The sequence below is a fragment of the Pelobates fuscus genome, chromosome 6 (assembly GCF_036172605.1).
Source record: "Pelobates fuscus isolate aPelFus1 chromosome 6, aPelFus1.pri, whole genome shotgun sequence".
Lineage (NCBI taxonomy): Eukaryota > Metazoa > Chordata > Amphibia > Anura > Pelobatidae > Pelobates > Pelobates fuscus.
The window spans coordinates 10618603-10641120 of record NC_086322.1 but is presented as its reverse complement, the minus strand read 5'-3'; the positions used below and the strand labels follow the sequence as shown (position 1 = coordinate 10641120).

The following is a 22518-nucleotide window of genomic DNA, read 5'->3' as shown; positions in this document are numbered from 1 at the left end:
ACCATATCTGACATTTCCCATGTAAAATAAAGGATTAATCTTCAATTTTCAAACTGATAAGCTTTTAACAGCTGTAATCAGTCCAAAGTATTACATGGCTTAAGAGGAGCCGTTAAACATGATAAGCTATAATTTAATCGAGATCCACGTCTCAATCCAACCTGATCATATTCTCCTATCTGCTACCTGTTGTGACACGAATATCGGGTATTTCCTCTCACCAGCAGGTGGAGTTATCACAAGTCAGTCACATCCATGTGACTATGAAGGAAAACAACTATAGAGCGTTCAGGCTGGGCTCAGGTGCTGTATTCCCTACAGTAACGGTGGCACTAATTGCATATTTACATTTTTAATTTATTTAATACATTTAGGTAGAAACAATAAAACAAAGTTCAGAACAAATATACTGTCTACCCATTTCTAGAAGTTCTATATAAATTCTAAATATTCTTCTGAAAAGTCTATTCTATCAAATCCTATATGAATACTGTGGGCAGGTAAAAGGATGCAATAATTTATTATGTATATAGCTGTATTTTATATTGTTGCTGTTCCTTTCTTTTAATTTTGTTTTTTGCTTCCATTTATTTTTTGGCATTTTTGTCTAGTTAACTGTTTGAAAAAAAAAAAACTCACCATTTCTATCGTTTGCCGTGTGTTAACATTCATATGATGTGTACTATAATTTAGCTGGCCAGGTGGAGCAATTGTCTAATCTTTTGCCCCCATGTTGGGTTTACTCTCAGTTCTTGCATTACAATTACATTTCTTATATGCATCGTTATACTAGTACACAGAACTTTAGTTCATGGTTGGAGCTCATCAACTGAACTTCAAATAAAAACAAGCACATAATAACAATAACAAAACAAAACAAACCATACAAGTCAGGGTTTAGTCTTAAGACCAAGCTTAATCAACTCAATAAGCATGAATGAATTATAGAGTAACAAAAGCTGACTTTGGATATACTTTTTGAGAAAACAGTGAGAGAAAAGAAAAGACTGAGTTGTCTTTGTCATAACATAGTGATATTATAGACCAGTAGTGCTCATGGGGGGAACGAGGGTGAGAAAGAGAAAAAAATAAGAGTGATATGACATGGGAGGAGAGCAAGTGCTTATTGGGTTTAGCATAGAGGATCATGGAAAGTCCCAATATTCCCATGTCTTGTTAAATTTCTCTAAGGTTGCCAGATGCCCGGAAGACATTTCTTTATATCTCTAGAAAGGTTAGTCACTAAAGCGAGGATTCAATAGAACAATGTAGATACAGGCACGCCTGGTGGTTTCTTCAGAAGGCAGCTTTATATTAAAGTGCAGAACAAAAACAACGTTATGGCTCCTTGGAGCCTTTCTCAAGTCCAAGGAGCCGAAACTTTATTTTTGTTCCACACTTTATAATAAAACTGCCTACTGAAGAAACCACCAGGTGTGCCTGTATCTACATTGTTCTATTGAATCTTTCCTGGGTTTGTGGCCCTGCCTGTCTGGAGCTCCCTGATGGGAGTACTCCCCGGATAGTGTCTGCATATCCTCTCTACCTTTGCAACTAAAGTAATGATTGTGAAGAATTCAAAGGGAACTCAAACGTGAATTTCAAATTTAAGGTCAAAAGAGACAAACTGAAAGCATTCTCCAAGTCAACTATGCTTACAGTTTGGCTACGTCATCCTTAAATTTATTTTCACTTCGAATTCAATTTGAATTCCTGACAAATCTCATTTTAGTAAATAAAATAGTTTATTTAACTGCATCCATAACTTGTGTAGCACACTGTTTTGTTAGCAGGTTTCCAGGAGGAATTGGACTAAAGGACTACAAGTATGGTTGGCCATCACTTCTTTGAATGATATGAATGGTCAGGTGCCCATGGCCTGCTGGTAATAGCTAAGCCGAGAGAGCAGATACCAAGCCAACGCAATAACTAATAGCAGGATGTCTCATTTACTTTGCTTGCCTTCACCCATCCGTAAAGGGTGGAGATGTAACCCAAATGGTGTGTGTACGTACACACACACCTACCTGTGTTTCATTGTTGCCAGTAAAGTTCCAGGTGTGGGCTGAGCTTCCACTCCCAGAGATTTTTACACCTTCCTCATCTATCAGTGGAGTCCCAGCCTTAAATGTGATCTCTTGACCAGTGGCCCCTGAATATCCATGTTGATGGGTTAAAGTGCTGGTTTCAGAAATGGACTTTGTAAATCTAATAAAAGACAAAAAGAGAAAACAGTAAATAATTCAGATCTGTCCAAGGACATTGTGCATTCTGTCTTCAATGTTCGACTCTGCCCCGTTTGGAATAGAATCACATCTGTATTTGAGAAAATCCATTGTTTATTTTGCCGATTTCTTGCTACTTCATACATTAGCCTTTTTCATAGATATGATAATCTCGTGATATTAGCCAATGATTTATTAAGATCAGAACACCTTCTTGACAATGAAGGCTCTTTGTTCTGCTAAAACTGATTCTGATCCACATGTCTCCCAAGTTTTAGCTAAGTAAAATGATCAGGTATGTCTGTCTGATTGCAGTTTAGTCCTACAACACTCACAACCCATAATGCAGCTGTATTGACATGGTGTTACTCTGCATGAGATACTATGCGTTACCCTTTATCATTATGGACTGCGCAGGTACCTGTCATTATTCTCCCGGGTCTGTGCTCGCGTGAAGTTGAAATATTCATATTGACATTTATAATGTAGTTCTAGTCATCATGCCATCTGAGGGTGGATTTCTCAGGAGGGTGACTATGTTGCTATATCCTCCTGAGACCCAGTACTGGACATTTCATTATCATGCATCTCCTTTTAATTCTTTTGAGCTACTTGATCAATCCCTGCTGTATTGTAAAGAGGACCTCCAGGGCTTTCCAGTGATATGTCATGTGATAGGCTGGGATGCTGGGAACGTCCTCCTCCTTTTCATCAAAAATGGAAAGAAATTGGAAGACAATTTGTTTCCTCTGTTCCCAGGAGGTTATTAGAATATCAATATTATTACATTGTACACTAACAAGAAGAAGGCAAGAACTTTGAAAAAAAACTTTTTTGTCTTAATTATTTCCCTGTTTCACTGAGGTATTTTACTTTGACACTATCCTTATTGTTTTGCATTTTTCTTTCTCGTATTGTTTGAACTGGTTTTATTTCCCTTTCAGTTCCACAGAAAATAGCGGCACTTCACACTGCTATCCTTTGTGTTGCTGGAAGGGTAACCAATCTAACACACCGTAGAAAGTATATATTTATATTTCAGAGTAGCAGCTGTTTTAGTTGGGGTATATCTAATAAATTGTTAAAAAAAAAAAAACAGTGTCCTTTTCTAACCCTTTCAGTATGGTGTGTGCCCTTGCAATTTGTATTACTATATTGTTATGAAAAAAAGATTGTAATCTTTAAAATGCTCAGTTTAAGTACTGTAATTGAAGTTACATTTGAAACATAATAAGAGGGTTATTATATTGTTGACAATCCTATTTCTTTAAATTGTAAAGATTGTGAAGCATTTGATTGTGAAGGCAAAGTTAAAGAAGTCATGACATATGAGGTTGGCAGGAGCTACTCTGTGATAAACTGGCATAATCAAGCATCGATTATCAACTTTTAGTCAGCCGAAAAGGTGTCCAAACTGTGCAAATACATTTAACACCAAGTACCTTTGTTGCTTCATTTAAAATTCATGACTGGAGCTAAACCACCACCACCACCACTACTCTTACTCTTTTCCTGCCTCACGTGTACCTCGTTGGAGTTGTCTCTGATGAAGTGTCTTTGAGATACGAAACATGGCAGCGCCATCATTTTCTCCTTGCTTTCTCAGCTGACAAATTGGTGAAAGTTAATGAAGTATTTGCAATTTAATAATCTGGATATGCAAATGGATGGTTTTGATGGTAGAAAGCTGTGTACATTAGTTAAGAATGATTTACATATTAATTAGAGTTACTTACGAGAAGGTGAACTTTGCTGGGACACTGCTCTTGTTGTTATAGATCAGGCTCTGCAACACCTCAGTGTCTCGTGATAGAATTTTACCTGAATTTGGCAGGAATTCAAAGCTTACAATACTCTGGATGGTTTTATCAATGGTTAAAGAAAGGAAAGGGTACATGTCATAGTTCCAGCTAAATTTCTTTGCTGCTCTCACAAAACTGGTAAGACCATTGGTTGGAGCTTGCCCTTTATAGATGTTGCCATTGCTTGAATCCACACACCACAGGTCTCCCTCAGTGCTGAATGCAATGAAATGTGAGAGATCACTCCAGCCTTCGTGTGCAAGGTTTGTGCTAGAACCAATCCAGTTATCTTCTATATCAGATGGGGGGCTTCTCATTTCAAGACTACCAGAGTGAGTCACTGCATACAGTGTGCCTTCAGGGTCAAAGAAGAGGGCATCAAAGTAATCCCACATTCTGATTCCGATTTTGGTGGCTTGGTCATTAATCCAGGAGACATTTTCATTGTCCGGCTTTGGGCCCTTGTACAGCTTCCCATCCTTGGTAGCTGCATACAGAATCCCATTCGGATCAAATAGGAGAAATTTAAACTGATCCCACTCACGCCTTCCAACTCTTCTGGCCTTAGAAAACCAATCCAGTTTTCCATTCGAAGGCATAGAACCTCTGTACATATCTCCACCACGGACAGCAAACAGCTCTCCTTCTGGACTAAAAACAATTTTACTGACATCTTTCAGCTTCCCAACAGTGGAGGATCTGGTTTCAAATTTATCCAGAGAATTCCTCGGTAGTAATCCAGCTTTTGCAACAAAATGTTTGTCCACTGCAAACAGTATGGTATCTGGAGTATCTAGAATTCAATGTGAAGATGCTCTCATTATAGTCACCTTATTAGAAAATTGCATACAGATTGTGCCAATAAATAAATAATAAATAAAGGAATTTACATTAAAAACATGAAAAAAGCCCTACATATACTCAAAAACATCTGTTACGGACACTCCACAGACCAGTATTGGATTACGTTATTTTGAGTTACCAAAGCCGTTCACTTCGGTATTATTGTTACATACACCCAATTACACGAACAACTAGGATTGCATATTCGTGCATACAAACTCAGACCACCCGGCCCTTGGCATGTGCCGCCACTTAACCTTTTTCACCTTTGAAACAACCGAACGGACGACCACCAGGAAGCTGCGGTTTGCGGTTAACCACAACCTTAATTGACTGCCTCAGGGTGGCCTTGTTCATCTTCTATTTTCACCGTACTCAAACTCCCGAACGAGGACCACCTACGCTCAGGCGTGTGTCTTAAATCAGAACGTTGAGGCTGTGGTTAACCGCAGGCTAATTGGCCCCTTCAGGGCAGTCTACGTTCGGTTCACGAAGGGCTGGGACAACCGTCCAGGGAGCGGTATTCGCACAGCATGTTACCCATGTCTCGCTCCAGGAGTTTTGGAGCCGAGTCCCGCTCACCTATTCACGGATAGAAAACATGGCCGCCATCTCGTGTTCGGGACAAAGGAACACGAAAGGACTTACATACAAGAGACTGGCTATACTGTTCGTGAGACCTGAGCTATCTAATGAATGGTAGAATATAAGGGGTGCCTATTAAAATGTTATAAATATGTATTTTATGATGTTTTTACATGTTGGAATAACACGTGGGATTCTGGGCACTTGGAGATAATTGAATTGCCATAACCGTTGGAATCATTATCTCCAAGCTGGGCGGGGACTATTTCAAACGATGCAGTGTACTGTCATTGGTCAACTGTATGTATTGTCACTGTATCCCATCAGGTCCAGAGGGGGCTGTCCCTGGACCTGGGATTTTGCATAAATAGCGCTGATCCTGTGCCATTAAAGCCAGTTTGTGTTTGACCCTCAAATCGCAGCCTCGACTCGTTTTGTGGGAACCAGGGTATCCTAGCTATACCAGAGCTAGTGGGATTACTTCATATTCACAGGATTCTTGTGGTATGCTGAATGGAGCGGTGCTTCTCTCTCTCCACACTCGGGAATCAGGACATCCAAGCGGTCCAGCCTTCAGCTAGCTTGGAGGTAACCGTAACAACATCTATGAATGTACATGAACTACCATATGCCAGCAATGTTTAATATATAAAATAGAATACAAAGATAGGACTTCTCCTGTAATTTAACAGAGGACACATTGGATATAAAATCCAGTCCATTACAGAATTTATGGTATTCTAAGTGCCTATTAGGCCCCATTCTCAGGAGACTTTTCCCGGTGGTAAACTATAAAAATAAGTAAAGTATAAAGCCTATTTTATATCCAACTCTTGGAAAATGGATTTAATTTAGATACTTTTCCTACAAGATAAAGTGCATCATGTGACAAAAAAAAATTGAACTGTCCCAGCAAGCGTAGAGCAAAAAACAGAATATTTCTGCTAATCAGGACTAGGACACTATATTTAAAAGAAGAAAAAAAAAATAACAACAAGAAGACATTACCAGGACTGACAACTCACAGGGCCCTCGGGCAATGGGAGACCAATGGCCCCCTTCTGGTGCAAAGGTTTTTGGCTAATGCTACTTTTCTCCCCCTTCTTTGTGTGGCTCTCACACAGATATTATATGCATGCTGCCAAGCACCCATAACCGTTGTGTGAGAACCACACAGTCATGACTCACCCGCATGGCCCCCAAACAGGTTTTTTTTTAATAAAACACTGTTTTTGACTGGAATAACCCTGACTGGCATGCCACGACCCCCTCATCCCCAAGTAGCGTCCCCCACATTTATTTTCAATCATACAAGTCCACACAAGTAGCCTCCAAACATGTGTTTGTAGGCTACTAGAGGGGTTCAGTCTGTGGGATGCTGCTTGTGATGCTGTGTTCCTGTATGTCAACGTGTTGTGTTAGAATTGTTTGTCTTCTTTTACCTATTGTACTGCCCTACAAAATATGTTGGTGCTATATAAATGATTGTAATAATCGTGTGTGTGTGTGTGTGTGTAAGGAGGCTGCATGCAGTATTGCAATGATGGGGATGCTGCTTGTGATAAGTGTCCGTAGGGAGGCTGCATGTGGTTTTCCATGTGTGGGGATGCTGCTTTTTGGACTGTGTGCATACAGTGAGGCCCCTGGTGTGTTTGCGTGTGTAGTATGAGGGTGGAGATGGCTAGTTGTGTTTCAGTGTGTGGTAGGGGTTGTTGTATGTGTGTGGGATAGGCTGTAGTAGGCGTCTGGGGGATACTGGGGCTGTAGTTTGTGTTTGTATGGATAACAGAGGCTCTACTGTGTGGAAGATATAAAGGTTGCAGTTTGTGTGTGTGGATAGTGGCTGCAGTGTGTGGCATATGGGCTGTAGTAGGTTCAGAGGGGCATAGGGACTGTAGTAGCTCCATGTGGGCGGTGCTGGGGGAGATGGGAGCTGATCTGGGTGGAAGGGTGTGGGTGGAGGGGGCATGGGGCTGATGTGGGTGCTGAGGGAGATAGGGACTGAGGTGGGTGCTGGGGGTGAAGGGTGGGGCTGAGGTGGGTTGAGTGGGGCATGGGGGCTGAGGTGGGTGGACAGGGCATGGAGCTGATGTGGGAGCTGAGAGAGATAGGGACTGAGGTGAGTGAAGGGGGAGATGGGTGCTGAGGTGGGTTGAGGGGAGCATGGGGCTGAGGTGGGTGAAGGAGGGAGCAGGGGGCATGGGGCTGAGGTGGGTGCTGAGGGCATGGGGCTGAGGTGGGTGCTGGGGGCATTGGGGTGATGTGAGTGCTGATGGAGATAGGGACTGAGGTGAGTGAAGGGGAGGTGGGTGCTGGGGAGATGGGGAGATGGGGCTGAGGTAAGTCGCAGGGGCATGGGGCTGAGGTGGATACTGTGGGCTGAGGTAAGTGGAGGGGGCTTGGGGCTGAGGTGGGTGAAGGGTGCTGGGGAGATGGGGACTGAGGTGGGTGGAAGGAGCATGGGGCTGAGGTGGATGCTGTAGGCTAAGGTGGGTGAAGGGTGGGTGTTGGGGGAAATGGGGGCTGAGGTGGGTGAAAGGGAGATGGGTGCTGGGGATGTTACGGGACATCCCTCTTCCCGGTTCACTCAACCGGTTAGCTCCCATTAGATCCCTTCCTTCAGCTGATCAGGAACTCTTGCATGGCTAGGGGGACTTAGCTCTATGCACTCCTAGGCAGAGACAACACTCAGCCCTGGGAGCTCTTAGTCCTTACCAGGACTTTTCCCCTTTTTCATCCCCTGCAAGCTGGAGCAGCAGACACAGGGTTAAATCTTCCCTCACTCCAATAACAGGACGCCACACAGTTTGGAGGTTTAATCACTGGCCTCTCACCAGGCTGAGTCACCATATTTATTGAACACCGGCTTCTTTTATGGGTTTCGCTGCCCAATCAGGGGAAAGGGCGCGAAACCAGATTGCACCAATCTGCTGAAAGGCGCAAAACCAATTCACACCAATCAGCGCCCAGGGGGTTTTACAGATCTGCTGTTTCTGCAAGGCTGCTCCTTAGCTTCAGCCACTCAGTAGATTCAGGAGGAGAGGAGGAGGCAGGAAGTGATGTCACTTCCCCTCTCCTGGGCCCACCTCCTCCCCTCACATGGAGCTATGCACAGAGAGGATGGAGGAGACCTGGCAGCAGCAGGATTGCTGCCAGGTATCACTCAGTAGGTGAGGGGACACATCAGAGCACCCTATCCTGTGTAATTGTGCCTCTATGGCTGGGGAGATCTCAGCCAGAGAGAGTGCATGGCTGTTCAGCGGGCCGGCCCCTGACTGCCTCAGGCCCTCAGTCATTGACCGATCTGCCTGAGTGGTCAGTCCGCCCCTGGACATTACATTTAGAGGGGCAAAGGTTTAAAAATATTATCAGGAAGTATTACTTTACTGAGAGGGTAGTGGATGCATCGAATAGCCTTCCAGCTGAAGGAGTTTAAGCATGCATGGGATAGGCATAAGGCTATCCTAACTATAAGATAAGGCCAGGGACTAATTAAAGTATTTAGAAAATTGGGCAGACTAGATGGGCCGAATGGTTCTTATCTGCCGTCACATTCTATGTTTCTATATTTAAAATTAGTTGATTTTCTGTTTGAGCATAAAAGTTTCCTCTCAAATTCACTTGTGGACACCATATAGAGAGTACTATTGAGCATTATGGAGTCTACTACATCTAGAAGTAGAAAACTCCTCTATATCAATATATCTAAATGGGCATATGGGGAGTATAAAGTAGTCCCTGTTGGAATGGGCAACTCCTAGTACTATTTGGAGAAGCAAGAAAGGGGGGGGGTAATGGGTGGGTATTCGTGCGGTGAGATAATACAAACACCCAAGCCAGCTATCATAGCATTCAAGAAAATAATACTTAAAGGGAAACTCCAGTGCCAGGAAAACGATCTGTTTTCCTGGCACTGGAGGGTCCCTCTCCCTCCCACCCCTCAATCCCCAGTTGCTGAAGGAGCGTATGCGCATTAGCGCACCCCATAGGAAAGCATTGAAAATGAATTTCAATGCTTCCCTATGGGGAATAGAGCGATGCTGGAGGTCCTCACACAGCGTGAGGACGTCCAGCAATGCTCTAGCACAGAAAACCTGTGCTATAGAGCAGGAAGTTCCCTCTAGTGGCTGTCTAATAGACAGCCACTAGGGGAGGACTTAACCCTGCAAGGTAATTATTGCAGTTTAAAAAAAACTGCAATAATTACACTTGCAGGGTTAAGGGTAGTGGGAGTTGGCACCCAGACCACTCCAATGAGCCGAAGTGGTCTGGGTGCCTGGAGTGTCCCTTTAACACTGCTCTTTTATTTCATCCATAAATTGATTTTCTTTCTAATATAATATTTGTTTCACATACTGTGAGACTGTCCATCCTCCAAAATGGGATAGAATTTGATTAGAATTGATTATGCCTGGTAACTGAGGATACCACGGCTTATTAATTTGTGGACTTAGTTGATTTTTATTCCTATATGTCCTTGATTAGAGCCCCAGCTGGCAGGAATGTGTAGGAGCAAAGGGAGCAACTGACTGTTTTCCCCATTATGAAAAATTGAAACAGGTATACATATTATAAGGACTTCCCCCCACCGGCAAGATCCTTATTATAATCTGTCAAAACCTCATCCCATTGCTAATGGGGCTTTTTATTAACCACCAACCAGTTGAACAATGGGAGGTAGTAAGGGGGTATCAGAAACAGGTCACCCCATATTTTATTCATGGCAGTACCCCTATAATTCTCAACTATTTAGTGTTTGTCCTCCTAATAGTTATATGGGTTTACACGAATCCTGGTTTGCTTTTTTTTCACTATTTACACTAGCAATAGCAAACCAGCTACTACATTTTATATTCCTGGCACCACAAAATACTATTTAAATACTAGCCCACTGTCTGCTAGTGCTGGTAGCCCAGATTTTTAGGATCTACATTTCAGTCATCGAGTTGTATAGAGACAGACTGAAATCTGGTGGCTTACTGTGATCATTTCAGGATTTTGACACCCAATTGCCTCGGGGTGGTTCCAGATTATTTCCAATAATCAGGACTAGGACATTATGAATTTCTGTTGTGAGGACAGCAGTGTTGAGGGTGAAATAATTAATAATATCATATTAATATTTGTCATGTAGAGAGAACGTGGTAACATTTCTTATCAGGACTGCTCTTGTTTTGCTCCTGTTTTGCCCCAGTCTTTTCAGCAATTCTGTGTTTGGCTTTTCTTGAATACGAATAGATCCTCCTTAATTGAAAGGGTAAACCCTATTTTACTGTGCTTTCCAGTACATTGAGTACAACAACTACAGAAACTGAAATGGGACTTTCTGTAATTTCAGAGTGACAGAGGTAGCAATATCAGCTCTTACCAGGGAATTCCATGTCTGCTTGATCCTGGCTTGCTTCATTCCTTTGATCTGAGAAGTCACTAGTTCTGTAAGACATTTTCACATAATGTGTAAATAGCAAAACTTTGTAATCATCAGACAGGAAACGTATATTTTTAAAAGATCATATTATTGATTGTTTTTGATTCACTTGCCAAACAGTCATACTTTTGCTCCCTCATTAGCTCATGCTCCCGCAATCCCAGGCATCTTTGTAATACCTTTAACTCCCTTCTTTGTCCTGCTGTAACTAACATTACAGCCGATAGCTTTGAATGCTACTTTACCGACAAGATTGAACAATTAAGGAAAAAAAATCTCACCACCTTGCCCCTCTCTTTCTCAACCACACCTGGATTAAGCCCTTCCTACCCTTCAGACTTTCAACCAGGCTACTGAACAAGAGGTGGCTGTACTTCTTCTTTCCTCTACCCCCACCACTTGCCCAATTGATCCTGTCCCATCTCACCTTATCAGATCTCTCTCCTCTTGTCTTGTTCCTTCCTTAACAGACATCTTCAACTGCTCTCTCTCTTCTGGTGATCTCCCTATTGCCTTTAAACATGCTACTGAAGTAAAAAACATATCTGGACCCGTCCTCCTCTTCTAACTATCGTCCCATATCCCTGCTCCCTTTTTCCTCAAAGCTTCTGGAAAGACTTGTCTTTACCCGTCTGACTTGTTTCCTCACTTCCAACTCTCTCCTTGACTATCTTCAGTCTGGCTTCCACCCCTACATTCTACTGAGACTGCTCTTATTAAAGTCACTAATGACCTAATCACAGCTAAATCCAAATGACATTACTCCATACTAATTCTTCTTGACCTCTCTGCTGCCTTTGACATTGTTGACCTTCTCCAAACTCTTCAATCACTCGGTCTCTTTGACACTGTCCTCTCTTGGTTTTCCTCCTCTCTCTCCCAATGCTCATTCAGTGTCTCCTTTTCTAATGATACCGTCTCCCTTCGTTCTGTCTCTGTTGGAGTCACTCAAGGCTCTGCACTTGGTCCCTTCCTTGTTCTCTTTATACTGCCTCTCTTGGCAAACTTATTACCTCATTTGGATTCCAATACCACCTGCACGCTGATGACACTCTGATACACCTCTCCTCCCCAGACCTCCCCTGCAATGTGTCACTGCTTGCCTTTCTTCCATCTCTGATTGGATGTCCTCCCACTTTTTGAAACTCAATCTCTCTAAAACTGAACTTATCGTCTTTCCTCCTACCAATACTTATCCTCCTCTCTGGCTCTCCCTTCAAGTTGGTGGTACCCACATCCTTGCAAGCGCGCTGTCTTGGCATTATATTTGATTCTGGCTTCACATCAGAGCCTCTCATCCAGTCTGTAACCAAATCCTGTAGATTCCATCTTAAAAACATAGCATGCATCCGCCCCTTTCTTATGCAAGATGCTACTAAGGAGCTTGTCCATGCTCTAGTAATCTCTTGTGTGAATTATTGTAACTCTCCTAATAGGTCTTCCCACAAGTTGTATTGCCCTGCTACAGTCTGTAATGAATGCTGCAGCTAGACTGACTTTCCTCTCCTGTCACTCCTCTCACACCCCTCCCCTCTGTCAGCCCTTACGTTGGCTTCCAGTATCCTATAGGAGTCAATTCAAGGTACTAATCCCCACCTATACGCACCTAAGCACTAACCAATTCTACCCCCTTCACTTATCCATAGGTATGCCCTTTCTCGGTCTCTCCTCTCTGCCCATGACCTTCTCCTGTCTGCTGCTCGCACCCGTACGGCCAACTCACGGTTGCAGGACTTCTTGCGGGTGGCTCCTTTCCTTTAGAATAGCCTACCTATGACCATCAAGCTCTCCCCTAGTCTTCAATATTTTAAAGCTCATGGCCTCCCAGAGTAACCTCTACCTTACATACCTGTCTCTTGCTCTCTCCTAAAGGGCAGCACTTTACTCTCTCCTCCAGCTCTGCTTCACTCCCACCTTGTTTGATTGCTACCTCATGTCCTGCTGTGTTTTACGCCCCACCTCCTATAGACTGTAAGCTTGTTTGAGCAGGGCCTTCTTCAACCTATCGTATCTGTAAGTTTTTGTAATTATCTAATTTATTGTTACATCTCCCCCTTTGATAATATTGTAAAGCGCTATGGAGTATGCTGACGCTATATAAATACAAGTAATAATAATATTAATAATAATACGTATCATTTATATAGCCATAACATTTACAATTAATTTGCAAAACATATTAACAGCAAATAATTGACACATTCTGTGGGGGAAAAAAAATAAGTGCTAAAAAGGCAGAGTTCAATCAAGCTTAGAATCTAAATGGAAGTGAAGTAAAACAACAGTCAGTCCAATATATAAAAACCCAAGGACATTAGCATTGATAAAGGGCTTTTGCCTGAAACGTTGGCTTTTTGTTGACTGTCCATGAAATAAAATGTGGTAGCACAAGGATCTTTCTCCTCTTTTGCTTATAAAAACTTGAACTAGTCAGAGCACGCTGATTGGTTCAAGACTTGAGTAAAGTGGGTCCTCTCTCGAGGCTGTCAGAGAGATCTGTTTGGTAGCACTTATATTGGCTTTCCCACACTATGACAGATCTCCCAAAATGTGGGAAAATGTCTGCTAGTGGGCCAGATAAACAGAGCACTCTTGGAAGGACAGGTATCAAGAGAGAAATTACCTTGATAAAACGTTTTTCTAAAAAAGGTTAGTTTTAACCTCATAAAGGCGGTTAAGTACTCTATGCCGTACTCCTTTACAGCCGTTGTAGAATGTTGTAATGGCTTTGAGACCTGGAGAATCTGGGTTACTTACCTGCTTCTTTTTGGGGGACTGTCTGAGAGCCCAAACAATCCCCCTCCACTAAATAGGTCCCCGCGGGCCATGTGATCACTCTCACACAGCAATCACATGGCCGGCATAGCTGACTATAGCTCTGCCTGTGGGGAACCTGCCTGGGCTGTACTTTTTCAAATGGTATGTCATGAAGGGGGTAATCCTCCTTCCTGACAGTCATATGGTCTCAAAGACAACATAACCAGTCTGACCCTGTAACTTTCCAAAACACCATAAAATCTGGTCATGGGGATTCGGTTGTACTCATGAGGTATTACTGAACTCAAATATGAGTGTTTTGGACAGTAAAATATATAATGCTGATGATCATCGGTGAAAGGGCATTTTATTTCTAAAAAAAGCAAAAGACAAAATGAACATTATGCTTGGCCAGTGTTTGTGACTAAGTGGCTACTAAGCAAGACTGGACATATCCCATTCTGAATACCCTGTGTTGTAATTTTCCAAATGGTATGACATGATGGGGTAATATCCATTCCTGAGCTGTCATATGGTCTCAAAGACAACATAACCAATCTAACTAATTTCTATGTGAACTTGAAACAACTTGGGTTCTCCTGAATATACCGTAACAAAGATCAAATTTGATCTATATCAATATATATATATACATATACATATACATATACATATACATATATATATATATACACACACACACACACACACACACACTTTTATTTTTGGTATGTTCCTTTTTTAATTATAAATATTAGTCCGTTCAGGGTAAAAAAGTAAATAAATTGTACAGTAAGCATACTCACATTCAGGCACAGACAATCTCACTGACACAAGCACACAAGTTCACTGGTACACAGTGTGATCCTTGTCAGCAGGTAGCACGGTCCTCTTGGGCAAAAACATGCACAGTCTTTTAATGCAACTTAATTTTAGGCACTTTATTTGTAAGTCCACACAGGAGGCAGCAGCAAATGAAAACAAAATATAACACAAATCCCTATAAACAAAAACCTAGCTCGTCTGAGCACTAACTAACATCAGATTCCCTATCTCTCAGGGGTAAACTATAACAAAATAATATTGGTTTCACCAACCTAGTGTTCGTCAGCTCTCAGCACTCCAATGTTTAGTCAGCCTGCTGCTTCCAGCCTTTTTAGAGAGAAAAACAAACATTCTCCCCTTACCTGCATAGCAGGGAGGGGTTTATTCCCACTGCTGCAGCTGATTATCTGCAGCTAAGCATTGGGTTGGAGACAGTCCAAAAACCCTGGCCTGGATCTATGTCTCCCAAGAAAACCACTAAACTGCGGAGTGGAGCACTGGCCCACCCTGCCCTCCAAATGCTCCACCCCAGGGGCCCATAACTAAATATTAATTTCGGTTGTATACACACAGAAACATACACTCCCCCTGGGGTTAAAAATCATATGTCTCTCTGAACAATTGTGTCGAAATTTAAACTCCCTCACAGACCACCCCATTCACCTTATCACAACAGGTTCACAGATAGGCAATCTCACTGACACACACAAGCTCATTGACAAACACAGACAAGCTTACAGGTACACACAAACTTAGTACGAACTCTCTGACACACACACAAGCTTACTACAAACAAACTCACTGCTATACACAAAGATGCTCACTACAGACATGCTCACTGACACACACATACATGCTTACTGCAGACATGCTCACTGACACACACATACATGCTTACTGCAGACATGCTCACTGACACACACATACATGCTCACTACATACATGCTCACTGACACACACATACATGCTTACTACAGACATGCTCACTGACACATACATCCTTGCTCACTGCAGACATGCTCACTGACACACACATGCATGCTCACTACAGACATGCTCACTACAGACATGCTCACTGACACACACATACATGCTTACTACAGACATGCTCACTGACACATACATCCTTGCTCACTGCAGACATGCTCACTGACACACACATACATGCTCACTACAGACATGCTCACTACAGACATGCTCACTGACACACACATACATGCTCACTACAGACATGCTTACTGAAACACATGCATGCTCACTACAGACATGCTCATTGACACACACATGCTTACTGCAGATATGCTTACTGACACACACATACATGTTCACTGCAGACATGCTCACTGACACACACATGCTTACTACAGATATGCTCACTGACACACACACACACATGCTCACTACAGACATGCTCACTGACACACACATACATGCTCACTGCAGACATGCTCACTGACACACACATGCATGCTTACTGCAGATATGCTCACTGACACATACATACATGTTCACTGCAGGCATGCTCACTGACACACATACATGCTCACTACAGACATGCTCACTGACACACACATACATGCTTACTGTAGATATGCTTACTGACACACACATACATGTTCACTGCAGACATGCTGACTGCCACACACATGCTTACTACAGATATGCTCACTGACACACACACACATGCTCACTACAGACATGCTCACTGACACACACATACATGCTCACTGCAGACATACTCACTGCCACACACATGCTCACAACATCAGGCACACACACAAGATCACTCTCACTCACTAGCTGCAGTATATTTGAAGCCTACCTGGCACTGTAGACTGCTACTGTAGAAGCCCTGGGAGGTGAAAACTCAATTTACTGCCCTGAGGTCAGCAACTTGAGATTGGGTTGGGGCTTGCGACCAGTGGGCGGAGCTTGCAACCGGGGGCTGGGCTTGAGTGCCAGAAAGCTCCCTCCCTGCTTGCTCCCTCTGGCCGCCATAAGCTCCTCCCACTATAATTCCCTCAGACTCTCATAGTCTGAGGGGAAACTTACAAATGATATTAGTTATAGGTAAGTCTCTCCCCAGCCCCAAGTGCTGCGTCCCTCTTTTCTAGGAGCTTTCATATTTTTGGTATATCCGAGTGTGTAACAGAGCTCCACAGCAATAATACTCCCAGTAATGGCGATGGCCATGAGCCGAAGCTGACAGGGTTGATCAAAGTATCTCCCCTTCTGGCCCACGTAGTGCCAGCCTCACTGTCTGCCTTCTTGGGCCAGTGGGGAGATCAAGGTTCTACCTCACCATCCCCCTGGCACTTCGATGAGGAGAAGCTGAATAGACTTCTCACATGTGGGGCCACGGAGCATTGCCGCAGTTACCTCTGCAATACTCTGACACAGCACATAGCCGGAGCTAATGAGAGGAGAGTACTCAGTCTGCAGCACAAGGAGCTGCAGGCCAGAGTCTCTCAACACCACAGGAACACCAGGGCTTTTAAGTCCCCTCTTCCTGGGCAAAGGGAAGGAAAAGGGAAGGAGATATTCCGTTTTTTGTTACTCTTTATTTTTTTGTAATATATATATATATATATATATGTATATATATATATATATATATATATATATATATATATATATATAGAATACCTTGTAGGAAAGCACTCACAGGACTTGATATGGTTCAAAAATAGTGCTTCTTTATTGCAGCAAAATTTCAAGTAAAAAGTGTCAACGTTTCAGTCCCATCTGGACTTTTATCAAGACAATTAAACAGTGAAAAAAACAGCCTTTAACCCCTTAAGGACCAAACTTCTGGAATAAAAGGGAATCATGACATGTCACACATGTCATGTGTCCTTAAGGGGTTAAATATGCAGTGATCAGATGTTCATTGGAAGGTGAAAACAAGGTGGAGTGAGGTCATAATTGACGTGTCTGTTTGTAAAAAACGTAATCAGGATAATTGGTATGTTGATAGATAGAAAATAATTAAAAATACAAACAACACATAATAGTACATAATAACATACATACATCTATATATATAGTATAGAAATTGTTATAGGGATAATACCATGGCACCAGCATGTATGCTAAATTACTCAGGAGTAGTGATGTTGCAAACACAATTTTTTCGGTTCGCGAACGGCGAACGGGAACTTCAGAAAACGTTCGCGAACCAGCGAACCGGGCGAACCGCCATTGACTTCAATGGGCAGGCGAATTTTAAAACCCACAGGGACTCTTTCTGGCCACAAAAGTGATGGAAAAGTGGTTTCAAGGGGACTGACACCTGGACTGTGGCATGCCGGAGGGGGATCCATGGCAAAACTCCCATGGAAAATTACACAGTTTATGCAGAGTCTGGTTTTAATCCATAAAGGGCAGAAATCACCTAACATTCCTAAATCACAATGGATATGGATTGACACCTGACATATGACATATTGACACCTTGACATATGGATTGACACCTGTCCTCAGAGACCCTGATACACACTGACACAGAGCAGAATAGGGACTATTCCCCCTACAAAGGGTCACTTGGCAGATATGGATTGACACCTATCCTAAGGATCCCTGATACACACTGACACAGAGCAGAATAGGGACTGTTCCCCCTACATAGGGTCACTTGGCAGATATGGATTGACACCTATCCTAAGGATCCCTGATACACACTGACACAGAGCAGAATAGAGACTGTTCCCCATACATAGGGTCACTTGGCAGATATGGATTGACACCTGTCCTCAGAGCCCCTGATACACACTGACACACAGCAGAATAGGGATGTGGAATAGTACCTGGGGAGCTGGGGGGGTGCCGTTGATGTGGAGCAAGACGCAGCAGCAGAAGAGGACTCAGCCGCGGTGATACCGGAGAAACTGACGGAAGCGAAGCACAGAGAGATGGACACAGGTTTCTTCAGGAAGGAAGAGATTCTTTATTGGATCACCGATCGGGACTCAGAGGGACTAACGTCACCAAAATACAGCAAGTTCTGAGCCCCGGACAATAGTGCAGGCTCCTTATATAGGCACATAACTCCTCCCATATTAAGCTCCACCCGCACATTCTCTTAACCAATCAATACAAATAAGAATTAACTTCCTGTTTGACCGCATGGCTTGTCCAGCACAATGGAGGAGGGGGAATACTACATCCTGTATTCTTGCACATGCTCCGTACACTACTGATCGTATCTTGCCTCGTGCAACCAACTGATCGATACGTCAGCATATGCACGTACACATGCCACGTGGTAATCTCGGCCTACTAAATTTATTTTTACCGAGATTCCACCACATTCCCCCCTTTGATGCCTCTTGATATTTCACAATTACTTGAGGCATCACTTCACCTTGGTTTGCATACACCGCAAGTTACCTTGAACCAGACCAGACTTATCATATGATGTGAATCTTTTAACACTCATCTTCCTGCATTGGTTCTCCCTGATCTAGAGCCTTATACTTATAAATCGCCATTATCTGTGCAGCAGCCTTCCTCTCTGCTATATTTTCTATCAGGCTTTGCACAGACCTAACTACTAAGGGTATAAGACACGGCAGGAGTAGACACAACATTAAAATCAGTAGGACTCCACCTACCACTGCCTTAAGCCCTCCAAACCACTCATACCAGCTACCAAACCAACTACTTGGATTATACCCTTTCCATACCTGAGTAGGCACATGCGCTAGTTTAACCATATGGCTAGTAAGCTCAGCTATTGCTTGCCCTTCGTCATCTATTTGAAGACAGCAATTGCTCAGGTTAAACTTCCCACATACACCTCCCTCTACTGCCAAAAGGTAATCCAAGGCTAATCTATTTTGGTAGACTGCTGTCCTCATCCTGGTGTTATGCTTCGCTAGAAGATTGAGCGCTTGTGATGTCTCGTTGGTGATAATCTCAACCACCGCCTGTAATCTTATAATACGGTTGAGCATATAAATAGGGGTTCTGTAACCAAAGGTACCATCCTCAGCCCACGTGGCTGGCCCATAATAATCTATGATACGCTGGGGAGGCCATTCATTATCTTCCCAGGTGCCTATCTCTATGGGTCCCCTTTTCTTCCTATGATTCACATCATACACTTTAACACCTAAAGTCTCACCTGTTTCAATCGGTAACAAGAAGAAGGATGGTTTGAGCATACCCAACACACATGCCCCTTCCCAGTCCTGTGGCAACTCCGAATAGGCTTTCTTACCACAGATCCAGTACAAATTTGCTGGGGCTCTCCAGGTAGATGTGATGGATAAATCAAACCACACATCCTTTAAATTGGCGTATCTAGCAAACGGGTTAGATGGTTCTGAGACATTTGAAGCCGACCACCAGGTTGTATTCTTTGTATCATCATCATAAGCTTTTTGCCCTAGACAAGTTAATTCTCCCACAGAAGTGTTATACATTATTCCTTTCCTTGCTATGCAAACATAACCTATGATGGAGGTCTTTAATCTCCACTCAGATTTACCTCTAACACTCATATGATAATCGGCTTGTGTAGATATTAGTTGGTCAACTGCCTCAGAACCGGACATTACCTCCTTTGCTTCCCAAGGCCATTGGTCTCCCATGTTAGTACCTCCACACACATAGCAGTTGGTAACATTAAGACTACCGGCAATACTTTCAGCTAAATCAATAAACAGGTTTTTAGCATTATGGGGGATCTTATTATCTATACTCATCTCTTCATAAAAGGAATGGTATACTTGATGAGTTTGGGAGGATACCGTATCAGTCTCTATCCCTATAAACAATAATGTCCCAGGATCTAAACCCGTCCCGTATATCTGAAACCCAAATAAATTGCCATATTTGTCTAAGAACTTATCGGGGTTATTTATAAGTATATGGATGGGATTACATTCCATAGACTTACAATATGGGCTAGTCGGCAACTTAGTCACTATCATGTCTTTGTCTACTGTCTGTCCCCAAGTCGCCCACCCCACACAAGACCAATATGGGCAAAAGTTATAGTCTTTATTTGGGCATCTAGGACTCACATATTTATTTTTACTACTGGGACAAATATATTTATCATTAGACCCATACGTCCTCTCCCATCTAAGATTCCCACATACATTCCACGGCTTTCTACCACTCGATATCGCTTTACACGCATCAAATAGTAGGACACCCGAAGAATGTACGGATTCTAACACCGTCTTATTAATTAGGGTCCCCTGAGGATCTCCATTCCTGAGAGTCAACCAAATTGTACGAGGTTGATACTCCGGACTTAAGCACTTAGGTTCTCCTACTCCTAAATGGCACACACTATAGTCTATATTTAGGTATCTACATCTCGATACATCTCCTTTACACTCGTATTGTGAATGCCAAATTAGGGTTTGGGAAATATGGTTACCTGTTCTCGTAGTCTTAATGCATACCTCACAGCTAGGAGTGTCGGTACCTCTACCTTCCTGAATATAAAAACACATATAAATAAACACTATCAAAAGCACATCTTTCGCCGTCATCCTCAGTCTTCGTCCGTGCGAAGGCGCCTCAGCTTCCAGGATGTGAGGGCTGCAGGGAATGGAGTCCTGCTCGTCTTCACAGGTGTCCCTTCGAGACTTTCCTGGCTTATATACTATGTGTTGGTAAGCGGACAGGCTTTATTATGGCCTTCTCACTCACGCACCAAATCCCTGTAACAATAAAATTTGTAATCCACACGATTCCTCGTTACTCCGACTGAGTAGTGCGTTTTAACCGGATCTTGCAGGGATTCTCAGGATCTGCTGTAACTTGCCAAGAATTGACTGCTGCTGGTTTAACCCTGGAGTGATGTATCCACGGAGTCACTTCGGCTACTTTTATCGCTGTAGGGGTAGACAAAAGAACAACATAAGGACCTCTCCACTTGGGCCCTAACGGTACATTATTCCACTCTTTAATCCACACTTGATCTCCTGGATGATAACTATGAACAGGGGGATAAATATTCACAGGTAATCTATCTTGTACCCATTTCTGTACCTCCTCCATAGTCTTACCCAACTCTACAACCTGCTGCCGGGTAATTCCTTCTCCCAACTGACTCAAATCCCCCCTTAAGTTACCAAGTACGGGAGGTGGTCGCCCATACATAATTTCAAAAGGAGAGAGGCCCATCCTTCTGGTAGGGGTACTGCGGATTCGCAATAGAGCTATGGGTAAGAGAACGTTCCACTTAAGTTGGGTTTCCTGACACATTTTAGCCAACTGGTTCTTAATAGTTCTATTCATTCTCTCTACCTTACCAGAACTCTGGGGTCTATATGCAGTATGAAGCCTCCACTTTATACCAAGCATATGAGTCAGTTGTTGTAGGCACTGATGAACAAAAGCTGGACCATTGTCCGATCCTATAGAACAGGGTAGTCCATATCGGGGTATTATTTCTCGTAGCAGGAATCTTACAACTTCTCCTGCTTTCTCTGTACGAGTAGGACATGCTTCTACCCAGCCTGAATAGGTGCACACAATTACCAGCAGGTAACGATGTCCACCCGATTTAGGCATCACTGTAAAGTCTATTTGTAGATCGGACATGGGGAGTCCCCCCATAAACTGGACTCCTGGTGGCTTTACTGGTCCTTGTCTTGCATTATTTTTAGCACACGTTACACATCTTCGTACAATGGCCTGAGTCAAGTTGGACAATCTTGGTATGTAGAAATGTTTTCTGAGAGATTCTTCAGTACTGTCTCTCCCAGAATGTGTCCCGTTATGATAATTTTGGACAATTTCTACCGCTAGTGATGCTGGTATGACTATTCTTCCATCTTCTAGCTGATACCACTTGTTCTCCAAATACTTTCCTGGTTCAGTCTTTAACCACTCCTCTTCTTGAGCTGTATAAACTGGAGTCCATTGGGACAGTGGAGTTGGTATAAGAGCAGCTATATGCCCCACATACTCCTGTCTTCCTGATTCAGCAGCACGCTTAGCTGCACTATCTGCCATCCGATTTCCCTTGGTTACATCACCATCTCCTCTCAGATGCGCTCGGCAATGTATGATACCGACTTCTTTCGGC

At 43.0% G+C, this 22518-nt stretch overlaps 1 protein-coding gene across 1 annotated transcript in view; it reads right to left on the bottom strand.

Moving 5' to 3' along the window:
* LOC134615269 (uncharacterized) overlaps nucleotides 1-22518 on the bottom strand; it is a 41604-nt gene that overhangs the window by 2114 nt on the left and 16972 nt on the right. Inside the window, exons 2-4 of the mRNA XM_063459757.1 lie at nucleotides 10824-10888; nucleotides 3962-4820; nucleotides 2028-2208 (exon numbers count right to left, since the gene is read on the bottom strand). Of these exons, the coding sequence (XP_063315827.1) occupies nucleotides 2028-2208; nucleotides 3962-4820; nucleotides 10824-10888 (1105 nt within the window). The remainder of the gene's footprint in view (nucleotides 1-2027; nucleotides 2209-3961; nucleotides 4821-10823; nucleotides 10889-22518) is intronic.